The 23,594-nt window shown below is 34.6% G+C and overlaps 1 protein-coding gene across 4 annotated transcripts in view; it reads left to right on the top strand.

Moving 5' to 3' along the window:
- TM2D1 (TM2 domain containing 1) overlaps positions 1-23,594 on the top strand; it is a 76,422-nt gene that overhangs the window by 7,256 nt on the left and 45,572 nt on the right. For all 4 annotated transcript variants that reach the window (XR_004325102.1, XR_004325101.1, XR_004325100.1 and 1 more), the window contains exons 3-5: positions 4,207-4,315; positions 14,788-14,879; positions 22,525-22,598. Coding sequence is in view for 1 of the 4 variants with exons in the window: in XM_032494428.1 (XP_032350319.1) it covers positions 4,207-4,315; positions 14,788-14,879; positions 22,525-22,598 (275 nt within the window). In the remaining 3 variants the exon portion in view is untranslated. The remainder of the gene's footprint in view (positions 1-4,206; positions 4,316-14,787; positions 14,880-22,524; positions 22,599-23,594) is intronic.

Raw genomic sequence — 23,594 nt, 5'->3', positions numbered from 1 at the left:
TAGAGCAGCAGCTCACCCTTCCTCACTACATAATTTTCATTCCTTGAAATAATTAGCTCATACTTCTGTCAAACTTCTCTAGAATTGTTGTAGTAATGTGGTTTTCCTTGCACTCTGGTACTTCCACTATTTGTATCTTTAGTGAGGTTCTAAGCCTGGAGCACTGGGAATTTTTCTTTTATCTGTCTCATTGAATACAAAGCAGCCCATGTTGAATATAAATCATTTCTTATAGTAGAAATGATAAAATAGCATGGAAAACTAAAATGGTCAAAATATGGGCATTTGAACAATTGACAGTATCTAACAAAAATAGAAAGACATGATTTCTTAGTTTTTAATATTTTTATAAGGCATCTTTACAACTCACCTATAAATGTTTAATCTTTTAAAATTTTGTACAGGAACCTGTAATCTCAAAAAACAGTGCTTTTCTATTATGTAAGGTGTATTGGACAATAAACACATCAGGAATCATAATTACATTGTTTTATGTTGCAACTATCTCTTTAAGATCTGATTTTAGATAGTATGCAAGAAGATCTAACAAGGTTGTAGGACACAAAAGTGATCGCTTCAAACTGAGCAAGTGCAAGGTAATAATATATTTAGAGAAAAATTGTCCAAAGTTTAGTTATAGTCTGTTTTATTGCACAGTTTTCTAATACAGAGCTTAATTATTTTGAGGATTTGAAAAAACTTTAAAGGTGCTGTTTGAAGAAAAACTTGTGTTTATCTATAGATAATCCTTCAGATCACTTCTTTGTAGAGGTGAAATTGTCCTCATCAAGGCAAAAAAACTAACTTTTTAAACCAGACATCTTTTTTTTTAATGATTAATTTTATTTATTTATTTTAATTGATATATAGTCAGTTTACAATGCTGTGTCAATTTCTGGTGTACAGCAGAATGTTTGTCATACATATACATGTATATATTCCTTTTCAGATTATTTTTCACTATAGGTTATTACAAGATACTGAATAAAGTTTTAAAAAATAAACACGTAGAAATAGAGCAAAGGAGTGCTTGTCTGTTTCACACTGAAAGCAAGGTGATACATTTAAAATCCAGGAAGGTTTGGAAGGCTCATGCACAATGCAGCAGAATCAGTGTTTTATCCTTTCTTGTGGGTGAATAGATATTATGTTCAGTGAAAGTGACAGATGCAGAAGGACACACAGTGTGTGATTCCATTTATAGGAAATATCCAGAACAGGCAAATCCACAGACACAAAAAGTGGATTTGTGGTTGTCAGGGGCTGGGGATGGGGTGTGACTGCTCATTAAACCAGACATATTTTGGCTGACTTACCTACCTGATGCCAAACTTGGTCTTCAAGCTGAAGTACATGTACTCTGGGGTTAGACAGAGCTTTTCAAGAGGTAAATAGGTATCGATGGTGAATTCGTTTCCTAGGGCTCTTATAACAGTGTTTCAAACTGGATGGCCTCAAACAGCAGACATTTACCATCTCACAATTCTGGAGGCTAGAAGTGTAAAATCGAGGTGTTGGCAGGGCCATGTTCCCTCTCAAACTCTGGGTAGAATCATTTGTTCCTTTTTTGAGCTGCTGGGCTAGCAGCAATCTTTAGCATTCCTTGGCTTGCAGCACCAACTGTGTAGTCTCTGCTTCTGACTTCACACTGCATTCTGCCTGTATGTCTTCACATCATCTTCGCGTGCACGTGTGTGTGTTCATTCAATTTCCCTTTTTAAGGATACCAGTCTTACTGGACTAGGGCCCACCCTGAAAAGACCCTACTTCCAAGTAAGGTCACTAAGAGTTAAGAGTTTCCAACATATCTTTTTGGAAGGTAACAGTTCAGCCCACAGTATGTCTTTTATATGTGTACTTTTTCCTACAATTGATGTAAAATTTCTGAATTTTAAGGAAGAGCTCTTTCATATCCTCTGTTGGATCATGATGGCTATCAAATTGCTGCGTTATTTAGATCCATTTTAAAGAATGCTATAATATTTAAATGTTAATGGCAGCATTTACAACATACTGGAAATAATTTTTCCCAATCATTTAAATCTATAGTGAAAAATTTTGAATGTCAACTTAAAAAATGTGTGAGGGATTATATGGTTTTAAAAAATTGTTAAGGAGTGTGTGAGCAAACTTTTTGGAAGGCCACTGACTCGAGCAATGTTCTTCACCCTTGTACTATTAATATTTTAGACATTAGGTGATTTAGGTGATTCTTTATTGTGAGGAGGCTGTCTTGTGCATTGCAGGATATTTAGAAGCATCTCTGGCCTCTACCCACTAGACGCCAGGAACAGCTTCCCAGTGGTGGCAAGCAAACATGTCACCAGACATTGCCAAATATTCACTGGAAAGCAAAATTGGCCCCCATCATTGAAATAGGGCATATCGATCTCATTTCAGTTGGTAACATAGAATGTATATTAGCATTTCAGACATATGCTCATCCCAATTTTGAGTTGTGTACTATATAACTACAGTCAAAAGCATAGCCTGAGATGACAGATCAAGAGATGTAACTAGGGGACATGACAATAATTCATTCATATAGCCAGTAAGTGTTATCCCTATATTAAGGCAGGTGACCAAACAGCTACATATAAATCATCTGTTAATTTTTGCCCCACCTCTGTAGATCTTAACATTATAAGTCTTTGCTTATATCTGAAGTCAGGGTAAGAAATGGCTATGTGGAAAACCTTTATTATTTTGTAGAAGTTCTTATTGAGGACCTTCTCTTACATTCTGTTACCCTTGTGTCATGAACCAAACCAAGTTCCCACAGTGATTTAGAGGTGAACTGGTATACTTTCTTTAAGTTATATCACAGTAGCTCTGTAAAGCTTTTTGCTTAACTACCAGGAAGCTCTGAGCTAAATTTCTGGTATTGCACTATCTTCCCTTAGTTGTTTCCTAGTATAATTATTACTTCCCTTTCTCTCTTCTCTTCATTTTATTACTTTTTTTCTTGTTTAAATATCTCTCAGTTATATTGAATCTGTGCGTTTTAGCATAAGATCGTCTTGTTTTGGAAATGTTAATACATTAAATAAATAAAGTTTATGGGGTGATAGAATTTGAACTGTCAGTAACCCAGCAAAAGGGTATAATGTCATTATAGAATTTTTTTCTGGCATCATTCTCTCAGTGTACTACTCCAGCCTAAGAAAGGACAATGATTTATTGGAAATCTGAAGATAAGTATAAAGTAGAAAATAAATATCATTTTTCTCTCATAATAAAATCTGGAGGTCTCTATGTTTGGGTTGTTTTTTTTTTTAAGACTGTTATACCAAGTTCTATTTTCATTTTCTCAAAAAAAAATCTGTACTTACTGATGCTAAACATAGAGATAAGCATTTACTAAAACTAGCCTAAAAATATTTGTACCTTTTAGTTAGAAATGGTGAAGGAGGAAAAGGCACTAACATTTATTGAATGCCTACTAAATGCTGTGCCTTGTGCTAGGTAATTTATATCACATTTAATCCCCACAATAGTCTTATGATGTGGGTGATCTTAGTGCTATTTTTACCTACAAGGAATCCAAGGTTCTGAAAAAGGCAATGCACAGAGAGGTCATTCTTATTCTGAAGTTTTTGCTCTTTACAGATACAAATAATATACTATACCAAATCCTAGAGGGAATAGAGAAACAAATATATTTAGAATAAGTAAAAATCTATTTAGAATAGATAAAGAAGAATCTTAGTTTACTGTAGCCAACATCTATAAGAATTTTATAAACTAAAAATACAAAATCAGATTATGTTAAATTTAATGAATTATTCAATGAGTTACCAACAAAAATTCGAGAAGTATTCTTTATCCTAGAGATGAAATAAAGGATAGTAACATTATGCAGTTCTTTCTTTGTCACCTTTGCCAAAGGCAGGAGACTAAACTCGATGGGTCTTGAATCCAACCCAATGTGGTAATTCTTTTGTGTTGAGACCACAATATCATATTATCTTTATCTTGTACATGAATATATACATATACATATACATATACATTTTATATATATAAAATGTAGCTTTTCCTAACTAAATTAAAATCTCAGATGTGATGTTGGGAGGTGGTTTGAATTAAAATTATATTTTCTTGTGTGCTTTGCTAGTGTTAAAAAAAACCAAAACCAAAACCAAATTATATACCTTACCACAGGAAAAAAAATAATAGATTCTTGCTTTTTTTTCCTGCCTTTAGTTCCATGTTTTCCAGCACCCAACATAACTTGTAAGGATTTTGGTGGCAATGAAACACATTTTACCGGAAATGAAGTTGGTTTTCTCAAACCCATATCTTGCCGAAATGTGTAAGTATGTTACTGAAGCTAAATTTTCAGATTACTTGCCTATGTTGTATTTCGATTACATGGAGTGAAGAGGTAAAGAGTTAATTTACAAGGATGATCCTGCACTAGTATAATTTTTATCTTTTTGCTTATGTCAAAAGCCTCTATTTTAAGTATGTATATTGTTTTATAAATGCAGTTTACCAACCAAGTAAAGTGCAGCAGTTCACAATGTGTGATAAATTAAGACTGAATGGCCTCATGCCATGTCAGTTCAGCCAGTTTATGCTACCAAATCAGTTATGGAAAAATTCTGTTTTCAAAAATCGGGGGATATCTGGACTGCAAATAAGGTATTATGTACCCGTAGTATTAAAAGTACACCACTTAGTAATATTTGCATTTTGAAACTTGGTTTCATTCTTTGTAATAATAGATATGGTTGATGAATGGTAATGTTAAACAATTCAAAAGTTAGGTTAGTATATTAAGACAAATGGTTTTATTTTCTTGAGAATGTTCTTTGTTTAGAGGACTTTTAAGATTGCTGTTTATTTTCTACAGTAAAGCTAACAGTTTATTTTTATATTTATGCTTTGTACTGAAAACATGATTTAGTTTTACCCACTTTATTAATTGCTGGCATTATATTTTTGCCTTTTAACTGTACGTTGTTGCATTTTATTTGATGGCACCAATTTTACAGTTGTATCAAGAAACCATCACTATTTGACTGTTCTGCCAATTTTATTAGAATTCCTAGAAATTACTATTAGAGTCTTTTTTTTCTTTTGACCCTACTTCACAGAGTTAATAAGGAGCTTTAGATTCTGTCTTGCTGTGTAATCCAATCACTTTAAGCTTCTTGGGTTCCAAGATTTCTCATTAGTAAAGTAAAAGTAAAAATTGTTAAAAGGAATTATTTCCAAAGTACTTAGATACGGTTTAGTCAGTTTTTGAATTTATAGATTGATCTCCAAATAACAAATAATGTATTAAGTGCTCATCCAAGATATCATAGGTTGTAATACAGGTAAGAACAGCTAACCACTTAGATTGGAACCCTGGAGGTTCATATTACCTGTAATGGTAATACCACAATGGTCTGCCACTTAATTTCCAAGTTAACTCCAATTTTTCTTTTAGTGTCTCTAAGTGGATTAGGCTCAGGGCAACTGAGCTGAACTAATCATGCTCACAAGACATTGATGCCAATTATGATAAGAAATATAACTATCAAGGAAACCAGATGCTCCAAGTCTATTGGCCAATGTATTCCCCTCTTGTAGTTAAGTCTACAATTCCAAAATAGAACTTGCTTAATGAGCATTGAATCAGAACACGGGGAGTTAGATTGATGGATAATTTTAATGATAAATCACAAAATTAAAATAACCTGATATATCACTTTCCTTTATCAGAATATTCAATACATGCTTACCAAATAGCCAGCTGCTGGTCGGCGACTGAATAAAGACTCATAGACAAATTCTTAGTCATTGAGTGTCCCTTTTCCAGTTTACATATTTTCCTTCTGTTAGCGTATTCTTTTTCAAACTTATATAATACTGATACTTGATTTAAACTCCATCTCAATATTGCAGACATAGCCATTCTATAATACATTCTTCAGCAACTGAAGTGTAGTAATTATGTCTGATTGGTTACCAAGTCACACACTTTTTTATACTGGCCACCTATATTAGTTGGAGCAGCCTAACTCCTGTAACAAATGTCTTTAGAATTTCAGCGGCTTAACACAGTAAATGTTATTTCTCACCCACGTCATAGTCCGATTTGTGTTGGCTTGGAGGTCTGGATGGGGTAAAGGAAGTAATGGCTTCTCCATGCAGTCACGCAGGGGCCTGGTTCTTTTCATCTTGTGGGTTTGCTTCCTCTAGTCCTTCAAATCCTTTCCATTCAGCTAGCAGATGGGAAAGAGAAGAGGGAATCCATGTAGGAATGTTTTATAGGCCAGACGTAGAAATGGTATATATCACTTTTATCCTCATTCCATTGGCCAAAACTCAGTTTTGGCTACACTTACGTGTAAGGTGAGCTAGAATACACACAGGCATACCTCAGAGATACTGCAGGTTTTGTTCCAGACCAGCACAATAAAGCAAGTCACAGATACTTTGGTTTCCCAGTGCATATAAAAATTATGTGTACACTATATGTAGTATATAAAAAAATAATGCTGTTGGAAAAATGGCGCCAGTAGACTTGCTCGATGCAGAGTTGCCACAAACCTTCAATTTGTAAAAAGTGCAGGATCTGCGAAGTGCAATAAAGCAAAGCACACTAAAACAAGGTATGCCTGTAGTTTAGCTGTATGTCCATGAGAAAAAGAAAAATGATTTGGTGAACACTTAGACAAATCTCTGCTACACCACCGGTTTTCAGATTATTCTTTACGGTGATTTACTTATATAGATAATTGGTTTTCTAATTTCATTCCCCTTCCCAGCCAAGCTTTTTGAGAGGCTTGTTTCTATAATATTTATCTTTTATGAATTTTCCAGTATAATGCAGTATGGCTTTTGGCCATGCTGAAATTCACCAGCGATCTTTGTTGCTATATCAAATGGATATTTATAGTGCACATCTTAATCCTTCTACAGCATTTGGCATTCCCTTAAAATACTTTCTTTCCTTGACTTCTAGTATAAAACACACTTCTGTTTCCTTTGATTCCAGTTCCTTTCCTTCTTCCTTAAATCTTGATATCCCCAAAGATTCCTTTTCTCTTTTTCATTCGTCTACCTCTTTGTTTCTCTCACCATCTTTATATAAAGGTCCTAAACTGAATCTGTCATCTTTTTCTTCAAATCATTCCCTTAGTCTGGCTGCTTCTGCCTTCTTAATATTTCCCAATTTTGTTCCCTTTTCCCTCCCACTGCTACTGCTCAGTAGGTTATAGCTTGAGTTTCTACAAAACCTCCCAATTTATTTCTCTACTTCTAGTCTGGTGCCCTATTCTAATGTAAATGGGGACACCTCTGCCCTCAGTTTAAAATCTGACATCTTTGTAACATTAGATGCATAAACAGGATCTCTGGGCTGTTTACCAACTCCCTGAAGATGTCCTGATTGTGGTGCAATTCAGAAAACAGGATTGTAAGCAGGAGACTGACATGAGCAGATTTGACTTTAAAATAACTTCAGCTACCTCTATTTTTTTACTCCTCTTTGCAGCAACTCCTTGAGTTATCTAATATTTCTTTTCTTGAAGTTTTTTCTTCCAGCCTTTTTAAAAAAACTGAAGTTAACATTAGTTTGTAACATTATATAAGTTTCATGTGTACAACAGTATAATTCAGCTGCTGTATACACTACAGAGTGCTTACCATCAAAGTCTACTTTCCATCCATCACCATACAATTGACCCCCTTTACCCATTTCACCCACCTCCCACCCCCTTCACCTCTGATGACCACCAGTCTGTTCTGTTTCTATGTGTTTGGTTTTATTTTGGGTTTTTGAGGTTTTTTATTCCACATATGAGTGAAATCATGTGGTATTTGTCTTTCTCCATCTGACTTATTTCACTTAGCATAATATCCTTAAGGTCTATCCTTGTTGTCAAGGATGGCAAGAGTCCTTTTTTTTTTTTTTTTTTTTTTTTAGTGGCTGAGTAGTATTCTTGTGTATATATAACACACCTTCTTTATCTATTCATTCATTGGTGGGCACTTAGGTTGTTTCCATATCTTGGCTATTGTAAATAATGCTGCAGTGAACATTGGGGTGCATATATCTTTTTAAATTAGTGTTTTCTTGTTCTTTGAATAAATACCTAGAAGTGGAATAGCTAGATCATATGGTAGTTCTATTCTTAATTTTTGAGGAATCTCCATACTGTTTTTCATAGTGGCTGCTCCAGATTACATTCCCATGAACAATGTATAAGGATTCCCTTTTCTCCACATCCTCCCCAACATCTTGTTTTTTCTTGTCTTTATGATAATAGCCTTTCTAATGTGTGTGAGGTGATACCTCATTGTGGTTTTAATTTGCATTTCTCTGATGATTGTGATGTTGAATATCTCTTCAAGTGCCTGTTGGCCATCTGTATGTCTTAAATGGAAAAATGTGTTTTCCTATCCTCTACTCATTTTTCAATCAGGTTGTTTGTTTTTTGTTGTTAAGTTGTATGATAAAGATTGCATTGAATCTCTTGATTGCTTTAGGTAATATGTATATTTTAACAGTGTTAATTCTTCCGATTCATGAGCATGGGTTATTTTTACATTTCTTTATATCTTTTTCAGTTTCTTTCAATAATGTCTTATAGTTTTCAATGTACAGGTGTTTACCTCCTCGATTACATTTATTCCTAGGTATTTCATTCTTTTTGTTGCAGTTGTAAATGGGATTGTTTTCTTAATTTATCTTTCTATCTGTTTTTAGTATATAGACATATAACAGATTTTTGTGTATTGATTTTGTATCCTGCAGTTTGACTGTATTTATTAATTCTAATAGTTTTTTTGTGGCATCTGTAAGTTTTTCTGTGTATAAAATTATGTCATTGACAAATACTGACAGTGTTACTTCTTCCTTGCCAATTTAGATGTCTTTTATTTCTTTTTCTTGCCCAGTTGCTCTGGTTATTATGTTGAATAAGAGTGGCAAGAGTGGATATCCTTGTCTTGTTCTTGTTCTTAGAGGGGTAGCTTTCAGTGTTTCACTGTTGAATATAATGGTAGCTGTGTGTTCCTCCTCATATACTGCCTTTATTATGTAGAGGTACATTCTTCTGTTTTCATTTTATTGAAAGTGTTTATCATAAATGGATGTAGAGTCTTGTCAAATGCTTTTCTGCATCTAGTAAGATGATCATGTTATTTTTACTCATTTTGTTAATATGTTGTATCACACTGATTTACAGATATTGAGTTATCCTTGCATCCCTGAAATAAATTCCACTTGATCATGGTGTATAATCCTTTTAATGTATTATTGTGTTTAGTTTGCTAATATTTTGTTGCAGATTTTTGCATCTGTGTTCATCAGATATTGGCTTGTAATTTTTTTTGTGGTGTCCTTGTCTGGTTTTGGTATCAGAATAATGTTGGTCTTGTAAAATGAGTTAGGAAGTGTTCTCTCCTCTTCAATTTTTTTGGAAGAAGTTGAGAAAGTTAGGTATTAAGTCTTTGAATGTTTGGTAGAATTCACCAGTGAAGCCATCTGGTCCTGAACTTTTGTTTTTTGGGAGAGGTTTCTTTTTAATTATTATTACTGTTTCAGTCTCTTTACTACTGATCAGTCTATTCAGATTTTCTGTTTCTTAATGATTCAGTCTTGGAAAGTTGTATCATTCACAAATTTATCTATTTCTTCTGAGTTGTCCAATTTGTTGGCATACAGCTATTCATAGATGTCACTTATAATCCTTTGTATTTCTTTGGTATCCATTGTAATTTCTTTTGTTTCTGATTTTATTTATCTGAACCCCCCCCCCCCCTTTATTTTGCAGTGAGTCTAGCTAAAGGTTTGTCAATTTTGTTTATCTTTTCAAAGAACCAAAGAACTTTTCATTGATCTTTTCTCTCATCATTTCAGTCTCTATTTATTTTCACTCTTATTTTTATTATTTCTTTCCTTCTACTGCCTTTGGGCTTCATTTGTTCTCCTTTTTTAATCCCTTTAGGTCTATGATTAGATTATTTATGGTTTTTCTTATTTCTTGAGATAGACCTGTATTTCTGTAATAAACTGTTCACATAGTACTACTTTTGCTGTGTCTCATAATTTTTGGTATGTCTTATTTTCATTTTCATTTGTTTCCAGATATTTTTAAGATTTCTCCTTTGATTTTTTTTCATTGACCCAGTAGTTGTTCAGTAGCATGTTGTTTAATCTCCATGTTTGTGATTTTTCCAGCGTTCTTCTTGTAGTTGATTTCTAGTTTCATACCACTGTTTTCGGAAGATACCTAATAAATTTATTGAGGCTTGTTTTGTGTCCGAGTATATGGTCTATTTGTGATAACATTCCATATGCACTTGAGAAGTATGTGTATTCTGCAGACTTTGGATGGAACGTTGTATATATCTATTCAGTCTATTGGTCTAACGTTTCATTTAAAGCCATCTATTCCTTGTTCTCTTTCTGTCTGGATGATCTAACCATTGATGTACATAGGGTGTTAAAATCTCCTACTCTTTAGATCTGTTGATAATACTTTATATATTTTGGTGCTCCTTTGTTAGGTACATTTATATTAATAAATGTTATGTTTCTTGATGGAGTGTCACCTTTATCATTAGTATCTAATATCCATCTTTGTCTCTTGTTACCTTTTTTGGTTTGAAATCTGTTTTGTGTGATTTGAATATGGCTACATCTCCTTTCTTTTGGCTGCCATTTGCTTGGAGTATCATTTTCCATCCGTTTACTTTGAGCCTGTGAGTATCTTACAACTGAGAAGAATCTCCTGGAGGCAGCATATAGTTAGGTCTTATTTTGTAATCCATCCAGTCATTCTGTCTTTTGATTGGTGAATTCAGTCCATTTACATTTAGTGTGATTATTGATGTATGAAGACTTGGTACTGCCATTTTATTTATTTTTTCTGGTTGTTCTATAGTTCCTTCTATTTCTTGTGTTTCTGTCTGCCATTTTAGTTTGGTGGTTTTCTATGATTTTTTTTCAGTCTTCTGTTTTCATGTTGCATGTCTCTGTACATATTTTTGTTTTGTGGTTATCATGAGGTTTGTATAAACATCTTAAAGATAAAGTAGTCCTTTTTTGCTGGTAGCATCTTATCCTCATATGCCTATACAGGTTCCATCCTTTTCCTCTCCCTCTTTTTGTTTTTGTTGTCATAAATATGTATCTTAATACAAAATGTTGTGAGTTTGTTACTAAGTTTTTGTAGCTATAGTTATTTTTAATGCTTTCTTCCCCTTTAAACTTCATGCTATAACTAATTATTTAACAACCTATTCTGTTATACAGTTGCAATTTTCTGAACCTATCTATTACTTTACTCAGTTTTGCGTACTTTTACCTTTTCATTTTTCATTTCAAGTAGAAGAGCTTATTTCAACATTTCTTGTAAGGCATTGCTAGTGGTGATAAACTCGCTCAACTTTTGTTTGTCTGGGAATGCCTTCATTTTTCCTTTATATCTGAATGGTACTTTGCCAAGAGTATCCTTGGCTGACAGTTTTTATCTTTCAGTATTATGAGTTTGTCATTACATTCTCTCCTGGCATGTAGAGTTTTTGCTGAGAAATCTGCTGATTGCCTAATAGGGGTACGTTTGTAGGATATTATCTTCTTTTCCCCTTGCCACCTTTAAAACTATTTCTTTGTCATTGACTTTTGACAGTTTTAATATAATTTGTCTTGGAGAAGGTCTTCTGTGTTGAAATAATTAGATGTTCTATTAGCTTCATGGACATATATCTAGTTGCTTTCTTAGATCTGGGAAGTTTCAGCTATTTCTTTCAATAAGCTCTCTGCACCCTTCTAACCTCACTTCTCCTTCTGGGATACCCATTGTCCTTATGTTGCCTTTTCTAATGGAGTCATTAGTTCTTGTAGAGTTTCCTCATTAAAAAAAAAATCTTAGTTCTCTCCTCTTTTACCAGAATCATTTCTCAATTTCTGTCTTTGAGATCACTAATTCTCTCTTCCATATGGTCTGCTCAATTTTCATTGCTTTCTAATGCCTTTCTTCTCATTTTTCAAGTTCTACTTCCAGTGCTTTCTAATGCATTCTTTATCTCATTGAGTTCTTCAGCTCTATAATTTCTGTTTGATTCTTTTTTTGGAGTTTCAATCTCTTTGATAAAGTATTCCTTCTGTTCATTGATTTTATTCCTCAGCTTATTGAACTGTCTTTCTGAGTTTTCTTATAGCTCATTGAGTTTCTTCCTGATAGCTATTTTGAATTCTCTGTCAGTTAGACCACAATCTTCTGTGACTTTAAGTTTGGTTTCTGGAGAATTGTCATTTTCTTTTTGTGATAATGTGTTCTTACGGTTTTTCATAGTGCTTGATAAGTTGTTCCTCTGCTGGTGCATTTGAAGTAGCAAATATCTTTCTTATTTACATAAAGCTTTATTTACTTTGATTCTAACAGTTCAACAGGTTGGTCCTTTTTTTTTTTTTGCTCTTCAGTAGATGGTGCTATAGCGCAAGTTATAGCTTGATTTCTCTTACCTGAGCTGTCTGGCTGTATTTGAGAATTTGCACTTTCCACCCTCCACTACTTCTGCCAGAGGTGTCGCCAGTGCCCTCATCATTGCTGCTTGTTCTTTTGGATCACTGGTGCCTTGATGCTACTGGTGTTGCTGTTGTTGCTGGCATCACTACCGGGGACACAGGGATGGTAGGCTCCTCTGCCACATGTGGAGTTGCCAGAGTTGTGGGCACTGCCGAGTGGTGGGGACAGGGGAAGGACGGGGGGAAGGCAGGTTTGTGGGTGCTATGGGCCGGGGGTTGGGGGCTGAGTCACAGGCACAGCTGTGGCCCTTCCAGTCATTCTTAAGCCTGCTCTGTTCTGTCTTTTGCTCTCACCACATTACTAGAATTGCTCTTGCTGACGTCATTAATGATCTCCTATTGGTTAAAGTTAGTGGTAAATTCTCAGGCATTCTTATGTCACTCATCAGTCACATTTGGCCCAGTTGATCATGCTATTCTCCTTAATACACTGTCTTTAGTTGACTTCCATGATTCCACACTTCAGGTTTTGCTTCTTCCTCACTGTTAGCTCCTTTCTGGTTTCTTCTCTTTTTGACCTCTTAATGTTAGAGTATCTCAGGGCTCATTCTGTGAATCTCCTCTTTTGTCTGTCTGTAATCCCATGGCGGTCTCACGGTTTTACATTCCTCCTGTATGGTTACTCCCTAATTCACATCTCCAGCCAGACTTGCCTCCCTGACTCCACACTAGGAAATCTAGCTGCCTTTTAGACAACTCTCTTTGGGGTCTGATAAATATCTCAAACTCATGTGTCCCAAACTGATACCCTGATCATCCTTCCAAGGTCTAGTTCCTGCTCAGCCTTCTTCAACTCAGTTAATGCTCATTTCATCCCTCTAATTGCTTAGGATAACATCTCTAGCATTACCCTAACTCTTTTTTTTTCCATACCCTGAATCTAATGCATCAGGAAATCCAGTTGGTTATACTTCAGAATATATTCAAAATCTGATCACTTCTCACTGTTTCCTTTGCTGTTACTCCAGGTTAAGTTATTAATTCTCATGTGGATTAGTTCAGTAGCCTTTGAACTCCTTTGTCCCAGTGATTGAATTTGTTCAGCTAATTCATGCCTCTCAGTCCTGTTAACTGGGTAATGTATATTTCCCACTCTGTTGATTTGGGGCTTGATCATTTGATTTGATTTGGCCTTTGTAATGTTAGCAGGTATGAAACAGGCAGAGACTTAAGTGTACTTGTGGGGTTTAACTTTCATCTTGTACTTTGGTGATATGTCCTGAGAAGAACTTGTCCCAGGTAAATGCTGCACCTCAGCCTTGACCCTAGAAAAACTTAAGTGGAACTGATTTGAACTATATCCTCAGCCTGGATGCAAACTCTGACAGATTTCAGCCTGAAGCAGCATTTCCTCACTAACCCCAGCTTAGATCAGCTAAGCCACAGCCAACCTCAATTTACAGGTGTAAGAATAATTGCTTATTGTTATAAGCCACTGAGTTTGGGGACACTGTTATACATTATTGTAACATTATACATTATTGTAACAATAGCTTACAAATACTCCCCTTCATTCTGTTTTCAGCACAGCAGCTAGACTGATATTTTAAAATCTAAAGCAGATCACATCACACCTCTGTTTACCTGCAGTAGCTTCACTATCTCTAAGAGTAAAAGACACAGTTTTTACTTACCATGATATTCAAGGCCCTGTGTGATCTGCCCTCCTTGCCCCTGTTACCTCTCTGTCCTCGAGTCATACTGTCCTTTGCCTTCTCTCACTCCACTCCTGCTGCACTGGCCTCCTTGATAGACCTCAGACATGTCAGCTGTGCTGCCTTTGCAACAGCAGTTTCTTTTGCCTGGGACACTTCCTTCAGAGGCAGAGCTGGCTAAGTCACTTCCCTCCCTTAGGTCTTTGCTCAAATACCACCTTCTCAATGGAGCTTACTCTTATCACCCTGCTTAAATGACCCTTGTCTGTACCCCTGGCATTCTGGATTCACTATACACTTCTTTTTTTCATAGCATTTATGACTTTCTAACATAATATATGATTTACTTTTTGAATATGTTTATTGCTTGCTGCCACTAGATTGTAAGCTCTTTAGGGGCAAAGATCTTTGTCTCTTTTGTTCATTCATATATTCTAATAGCCTAAAATAATGCCTTGGCACCCAGTAACCACCCAGAAAGCATTAATTAAATGAATGAACCAATTAACAAATAGTAATAATTAACAGTGTCATTTTCTAAAGTATTTGCATGTTGGAAATATACAAATGTAACATTCAGGTTCTAATTCTGTGCAGAAATGGCTATTCGTACAAAGTGGCAGTTGCACTGTCTCTTTTTCTTGGATGGTTGGGAGCAGATCGATTTTACCTTGGATACCCTGCCCTGGGTGAGTATTCTTCATTAAAAAAAAAGAAAATTCTTATGCAACTTGTAGGTAAATGTACCTATTCTTATAGATTAAATCTCTGCATACTATTAATAATTACAATGTAGCTAGAATTGAATACTTAGGATTCTTCTTTGAGTATGGAGGTAGCAGTTAGCTCTGTGGTCAACTTGGATAAGAAATACTGACTTTTCTGTATCTTCATCTTTATGAAAATACACACTGAACAGTGTTGTCTGTCACTTACTTAGGACTGTGGACTTGAGCTGTCATTGCTAGTGCTGGGCACATAGTGGATGTTCAATAAATGTTTTATGTATAAATGCATGTCCCTCCCTACCCTTCCAAAAAGTATCTGCCTTCTACCTGAACCTCTATCAGCATTTCCTTGGGAATGGAAACTACTTCTTTCAGGAGAAGGAGAGTTTGAAACTTCAGCAACCAGCATGAGCTGGTGTGGGAAGTGATTTCTACCCTTAGCATCCCTCCCCATACCTTCCTCCTAGCTGTAATCTTTACATTTACCATAGTTACTAATGCTTATGAAAACTATTTACATTTGGTGATAACTTGTTTGAATAATACTTTCACATGCCTGCCCTTATTTAAGCCTTACAACTCTTTGAGTTTATCATCCTGTTTAAATCTTCTATAACAGGTAGGGAAATTGTCAGCAGAGAGGTTAAGGGATTTACGGACTCTGGAGGCCTTGCTTTATACTGTGACATATTTGTTGTTATCACCCTTGCTTTATGGATAGGGAAATTGTCACGAGATTAAGAGATTTGCCCAAGGACACTCAGCTAGTGACCTGAGTTTGAACCTAAATTTTCTAGCTCAAGAGATCATGCTTTATTTACTGTAGTACTTTGCTTTTACATTAGCCCTTCCTTCGCTGAGCAAATTTAAAGTTTCTGAATGCTCTGCTTTCTAGCTAGCACAGCTAATCTTATTCTTTCCATGTTGCTACCCACCAGCGATCAAAGAGGAGTCATCGCTGTGGGGTTGGTGGGAAGCATATTTCTTGTTAGCCATACCTGGAGCTCAGGGTTGTAAGCTCATAAATGGAAGTCAAAGTTCAAAATACTATAGACGTGAATTTTTTTTTCAGTTAACAAACATTTATTCAACACTTACTACCTGTTAAGTAAGCAACAGAGTACTTTGGAAATAATGATGAAGATCGATCACAGTTCACATTTGTTAGAAGAAAATAAATAAGAAATACATGTGTCGGTAGGCCAGTTTACTTTACAGCACTATTGCAGAACCATAATGAAGTGCTATGAGAGTACAGAAAAGGGACTGACTTAGTCAGCCTTAGGATGTGAAGGAAGACTTTTTAGAGGAAGTGACATTTGAACTAGGTTGTTAGGGACGCACAGATTAGAGATTTAGGGCATTACAGGGAATAATAGCATGTGCAAAGGCACAGAGTGTGAAAGAGCATGTGTGTTTGTTGGAAGAGTGGTGGATAATTTAGCCTATTGTGTAGGAAGAAAGGCAGCAAGAGATGAAAAGTGATTGCAGAGGTAGCCTGTGGTCAGAGATATAAAAGGCTTTGAATGTCTTGTTATGGAGTTTGAACTTTACCTTTCAAACATCAGTAGCCATAAATTTTTTTAAGCAGAGGAGTGTTGTGGTCAGATTTATATTTCAGGAGGAGGATACCAACGAAATTATGGGAAATGGCTTAGAACAGAGAAAGTGGTGGCAGAGGAAGCTAAAAAGAGATAGATGCAGTAGTCCTGGCATGAGTAATCGTGTAACTTTCATGCTATTTGTTAATGCAGCGTAACCTTTTCACAGCACACCTGAAAACCACATAATATGCATAGAAGGCCTCTGAGTTGCCAGAATAAAAATCTTTTAGTCTAACTTTTTTTTTAGATGATGGATGAGTAGAAGGATGGATGGTCGAATGGAGAAACTAGGTTCATTATGAAAAATAAAATGATTCCTAACTTTTAAAAAGTTTTTAACAGAATTGAAGGGAAGGAAGAAAACTGTTTCTTTGAATAGTTTATTCTATGATGATTTTGAATAGTAGATATATTTTAAATATTTGGCTTAATGAGTGACTTTTAGCTTTCTGTGATGTGTTGGATGAGCTATAATGTCATACAGTGTTAAGTTAATGCTTTTGACTTACTGCAGCACATAGCAATGTGTTGGCATGTATATATTGTGATTTTTTTTTTCCTGCAAAATAAAACTCAATGTAATGAAGCTCCATATAAAGCTCTGTGTGGTGGCTCTAGTTAGTGACTGTTAGTTCTCTGCCAGGAGACCTGGGTCTCTGGCCACTGCTACTCCAGTCAATTATTAGGTTCATTTTGAGGCTGAGATTCTATAAATTTGCAAATGTAATTTTTAGCATTGATTTTATGTTGTAAATTTTCTTTTTTAAAAAAATCTTTAACTGACTTTATTATCACGACAACCTTTGGATGTTGATTAATTCAACAAATTTTTTGACTGTTGGCTTAAGATATAGTTTTCTCAAGATTGTTAAGTCTGTCACTTCTCATTCATCTGCTTTACAGCTTCTGAATTTTTGTTGCCATTCTTATCTTCTGTTCTCCTTGTTCTGTTGGGTTTATAACTTTAAAAATCCCTTTACTGTCTTTTAGTAGGGTCTTGAAGTGAGAGTAACCATGTAACTTTCATGTCATTTGTTAGTGCAACATACCTTTGCACAGCACAGCTGAAAACCATACAATATGCATATAAGGAGCTAAGTGGGCATGTCACATTCATCATCTTTAAGCACTTTTCATATAATCTTTAATCTTTCTTCATGGTTATGAAAAGCAGTGGTAGTATTATTTGCTTTTTAAAATACTTAATACTGTTTATGATCATTGGAATTTTATAAGAACATAATAATGTAAATCATACAGATATGAAACTTACTCTTTTAAAGTAATTTAGTGTTGAATGTGAAAGTTCATTATATGAATTTTACTTCAGGATTAAACAAGGGAAATTTGAGGAGGGCAAAATTGAATTAAAAGATAAAATGTAAACATTCCTTTAAGAAAAAATTTCTTTGTATTTATTTCAAATTCCTTTCTAGCCCACAACTATTAGTTTATATATAGTTTTATTCCCTTTAATTTATTTATTCTCACATCAGTGCTGGTTTAGCTGGAAGCCTTTCTTCACAGTGAAGCCTTATTTTCCTTATATTCCATTTTTCTGTTTTTAACTGTGTTAACATCTGTGATTTTTTTTTTATATGCAATAACTGGCATATTTTGTTTTGCCCATCTGTAACATTAAAAGATTATGGATTCTCAAGGATAATAGCTCTTTTGGAGCAGTTAACAGGAGAGATAACTCTCATCATGGTGATATTCCATTTAAGTGTAAATATTTTCTTATTATGAGAATAGCAAGGTGTTGTATGTTTTTAAGCCCCAAACTTAAAAATCTTTGGTTATATCATTCCCTTTTTTTCTGATTATGTTTGAAGTTACTAGTTTGGACTGGTGTAAACTATCCACAGATCATAGGACAAATAAAGGGATTTGTAGGTTATACTTTTCTAAGAGTTGAAAGCTCTCTTTTATAGGTATAGACACAAAAAGAATAGTGATAACTAATTACCAAATCATAGAATGCTTGTGGTTTAGCAAACAGCAACTTCAGTATGAAATAATCTTCATTCTGTGAAACAGTTATGTGCACAGAATATCTGCATGGCTCAACCTGTAATAAAATTAAAACTACCAAAATTTTTTTTAAAATACCAAAAATTAATCTCTGGTCTTTTTATTTTATACCCAAATAAATCCTTTTATTAAATTTGTGTTCTTTAAATGTGAAGTGTAAGTTACTAAAGTATAAATAAAGTACACTCAAAACATGAGCTCTGTTAATGTCATCTGACTGCATAATCTTTTTGGAGGACTGTATCTATAATACTAATGATTCAGGATAAAAATGGATCCTTCTTGATTAGAAGTACTTTTATTTGGAATGTGAAAACAATCTTTAAACTCTAAATATAGTATTTCTTTCCACAGTAAGATAAGTTGTTAGGTCTCTTTGTATAGGCCTTATTTACTTTTTTATTTGGACAAAAAAATTCAGTCTACTTCTGGTAGTTCACAAATACCCATCCCATCTTTTAAAAACTGGTATTGGTGCTCAAAATAATGAAATCTGTAAGAGCATGGTTTAATAAGATAATTTACTGTTGATATAGTTTGTTCCTTCAGTATTCATATTGACTAGGCACAAGAATGACACAGCCATGCCTTCAAGTTGCTAGTGGAACGGATAGGGAAAGACAGACAAATAAACATATAATAAATCATGCCGTGGGATATGTGCTCTGCTGAAAGTTAAGGGCAGGGTGCTGGGGAGCATCTAGGAATGGTATTAGGTTCATCCGGGGGCATTAGAGAAGATTTTCCAGAAGTTTTAAAATGGTTAGCTAGATGATATTTGGGGGGCAGAGAAGGAGGCAAGGCAGAGAACATATAAATGCAGAGGTGGATGGGGGAGATATGAGAGTACAGTGCATTGGAAGAGAACTTTTGGTAGTTTGGCTGTAATACAGACAGGGGGAATTTGCAAGAGATGAAACTAGGTTAGATGATGCTACTATAAATAATGTGGATTTTTGCTGTCAAAATGTCTCAATGATAATTGTAATAGTAGTAGAAACAGTAGAAGTAGCTGGTCTACATTTATCATGTTTGCCACGTGCTCTGTACTATTATTCTCAGTTTTTACTTAGTTTCATTATCTTTTTTAATCCTTAGTGTCCTTCCTATCTTATTTTCATTAAGTATTTTTATATTTGAAAAGCTAAAACAAGTTTAGGATAGCATTATCAGCAACTTTATTAGGAAGTCATCCTTTGTCTTAAATTTGTACAAATTGATGGGTCATAGTTAATGTCACAGGTTTCGGGTGAGATGGGGCATAAATCACTGTAGTGATTTTAAACTTTCAAGTCTGTTTTCTTTAAACAGTCAACTTATTTCTTATTTTTTAAAACAGCTTTATTGAGGTATAAATGACATATATTAAAGTGCACATATTTAAAATGTACAGCTTGATAACTTACACATATATACACTGTGAAATAATCACCATAATCAAAATAATGACTATATCTGTCACTCCCCCAAGTTTTTTCATGCCCATTTGTAATCCCTGATTCTCAGCCCTCCTTGTCTTACTCTTTCCCAAGCAAGCACTCACCTTTCTATCATAGATTAGTTTGTAGATTCCTTAAATGCTTAAATAGCATCTTGGATCTGTTCCATAGTTTCTTAAACGTGTTACTCCAGGAGTAGGTAACATTTACCATAGTTCCAAACACATATCATTCTCCTTATCTAGTATTTAATCTAAACAGGAACCTCTCTTGTTTATTCTTCTGACGCACCTGTACAGAAGGGGTTCAGCAGCAGAATATCTAGATTTTAATGGACTCATTATATTTGTTTTGAGTATTATCACTTTACTTTACCAATAAATATACTTCTATATCATTGTTTTAAAATAGCTGCATAGCGGGGGGAGGGTATAGCTCAGTGGTAGAGCGCATGCTTAGCATACACAAGGTCTTGGGTTCAGTCCCCAGTACCTCTAAAAATTAAGAAATTAAACTAATTAAATTAATTAATTAAATGGCTGCATAGAATTTTATCCTACTGGTAAATGTGTTAGATGCACCTTAATTTCTTGAGAGAATTTCTCCTTGTTAGACATTTAGATTGTTTCTAGTTTTTTGATAGTCATACAACAAATATTTATCAAACTCTTACTGTCTGTCATGTAGTATTCAAGGAATTGACTTCAATAAAACAGGTAAGAACCCTGCCTTTAGGAATTTTACGTGGCACAGGAAGACAGAATGAATGAACAAACCAGTGAGTGACTTCTAATCAGCACCATGAAGGAAATAAACAGGGGAGATGTTGTAATAGTGCTGAGGCCGTTTAGACGGTCCGATTAGGAAGACTTCTCTGAAGTAGCCTGAGATGAGCAGAGCTCCAGGAAGAACACCACTGAAAGAGGGCAATGACAAGGGCAAAGCTCTGACGTGGTTACATTTTCTTCATAGAGTAGCAGTTAATTAAAGACAAACTTTTTTTGGACCATTCTTAATATTCTTTTTAGAAACAAATTAAGGAAGAGAAACTGGTATTTCCAAAATGCTCTGTGAAGAGGGATTCATTTTAGAAATGCAGTGAGTGAGTGAATGAATATATAATGCATATACTGAGTGAATGGATAAAGTTCCTTTGGCAACTATAATAAAATGCAACTACTAAAGAAACAAATAATTAAAGGAGTTATATAAGATAATGGATAAAAAGTTAGGAGTCTTTAGGAAACAGAAAAGCTGAGAAAATCAATCTGTTCATTCAACAAATGTTAAGCATCTACCTTGTGCCAGGCTATGTTGTAGGTACTAAGGACACAGATGTGAACAAGACAGATAAAAGACCCTCCCCTAACAGGGCTTCCATGAGACAGATAGTAAACAAATGCAAATATCAGGTAGGTAATAAGTGTTTTGAAGAAAATTAAAAGCATAATTTTATATAATCTCTATATTTTAATAGTTTAAAAATTATTTCCAGTATGTGTTATCTCAGACTTACAGCATGGTCTACTCTATATACAATACTAATAAGGGGGAGGGGGAATAATCAAATATACGTACACATTTCAGTCTTATTTGTGTATTTCCAAATGTGTGCAAGAAGTGATCTCATCCAGTCTTACAATTTTAGTTGGCATCTATTTGTAGTTGTTGCTTAGAACTACCCTTTCACGAAGAGTCTTGTTTTATGCCATTTTTCTATCTCAAATGGGATGCCTGGAAAGGAACTCAGGTTTAAATACAGAAGAGAGATTATTCATCCCACCCCTACCCCCAATCTGTCTCTTAATTTCATCATCGTGTTTTTGTGTTGCATAGTTGTCTATGTCCTAGATTCTATGCTCTTTTATCATATTTCACTTGCATTTACTCCCTATTTTAATACTTTAGCTCTAAGGTTGGAACCAAGGAAAGAGGTGTATATCTTTCACAGAATTGTTGATTTTGATTATAGAGCTAATAATAAACATAATATCCTTAGGGGAAAAAGTATAGGATAAATTCAAGATAACTGAGTTACTAATAGAATTTTGCAGTTTAACTGTAAAATCAGTGTTTTCCTGATTATGTTTTCTGTGCTTTGACAATATGTATTTGAACTTTCTAATATAAATATATATTAAAATTTGGGTTCATAATGTATCAAATCTAAATAAATAAGTAAGGATTTTAGGATTAAAAGATGCTCCGTAACTCTGGTGTACTGAGATTTAAAGATTTATTTTCTTAGGCCTTTTCTTTTAAGAAGTTTTGTAGCGTTACATTGAGTTTTTATTTCAGTTCTTATTATTTATTTGTTAAGTGAATTAATAAATTTTTTGTGGCTTTTCTAGATATAGAGGGCCCTTTAAACTTTTCTCATATTTTCAGGTGAAGATTTGATTTTTTTAAGTGTTTATTTTATATCCTTGAAATAAAGAGTTTGTAGTATATATAATGGTTTATTGGGAAAATATTTGTTAATATTTATAAGACTTTCCAGATTGTAAATGACTTTACCTTCTTTTCTAGGTTTGTTAAAGTTTTGCACTGTAGGGTTTTGTGGAATTGGGAGCCTAATTGATTTCATTCTTATTTCAATGCAGGTAAGTTAGTTTCAATCTAGATGATGAACTACTTCTATATTCAAATTCAAGTTCTGTGGTCTTCTCCTGGTATATTTTAACTATGTTAGAAAGAAGTTAGGAATGCTTTTCAGTTTTTCTTAAAATACTAGATCTAAGGGATCGCGGCCATGTTTTCAAGTAGCATTTCCCAAAGAGTAGTTCTAAAAAGACATGAGAACTTCATGGAAAAGGATTCTGTGCTCAATTATGATTTGTAAATGTGAGTTCAACTGAATATAGATATTTTTTTACTGGAGGACTTCTCAGAAGCTTTATAATTTGTCCTGTGAATCTCTAAGAGGGATTGAGGTTATTTCTCAAACTTATGCTTTTCCTGATACTCACAGCCACATTGTCAGTTACTATAATGGGATACTGATGGGAATCTGATATTTACATATGAACATAGGGAGGCAGAAACAAGTTTTTTTTGCACTGGACTCTATACTGGTATTCAAATTATAGAAAGTGAAATCCAACTAGCTTAAGCCAAAAAGAAGAAAGGAATGTCTGGGCGCTCTGTGGAAAATCTAGGAGCGGGGCTGGTCTCAGGCAAGACCAAATCTATGTAATTAAATGATGGACTCTCCTGCTGTTCTTCTCTGCCTCTCTGTGTTAGCCTCATTTTCTTCTGCTGCAGCGGTTTGTGACATCCTCTCCTTAAGCATTTAGTAGTGCCACCAGATGTTTTCTATTAAATTATACTGAACTGGTTGTGGTTAGCTCATGAGGATTCTTAAATTAGAGAAGATGAATCTATCACAACAAATGTCACAAGACAGCATTTCAGTATGCATTTAAGGAGGACCTAATGTCTTCAGCAAGTGTGTCAGTGTGTATTTAAATCATCATCAGTTTTGCTCTTCTTTCTCATACAGCATTTTCACTCCTTAATTCTGTCTGCTTGATTTATCCTTATGCTTTAAAAGAAAGTCAAAATCTAGGAGATTTTGGGTAGCATACTGTGAGGAGGAG

Source organism: Camelus ferus, chromosome 13, assembly GCF_009834535.1.
Source record: "Camelus ferus isolate YT-003-E chromosome 13, BCGSAC_Cfer_1.0, whole genome shotgun sequence".
NCBI classification, from domain to species: Eukaryota; Metazoa; Chordata; class Mammalia; order Artiodactyla; family Camelidae; genus Camelus; species Camelus ferus.
Note: the sequence above shows the minus strand (reverse complement) of the source record. Positions and strands in the feature narration are given on the sequence as shown.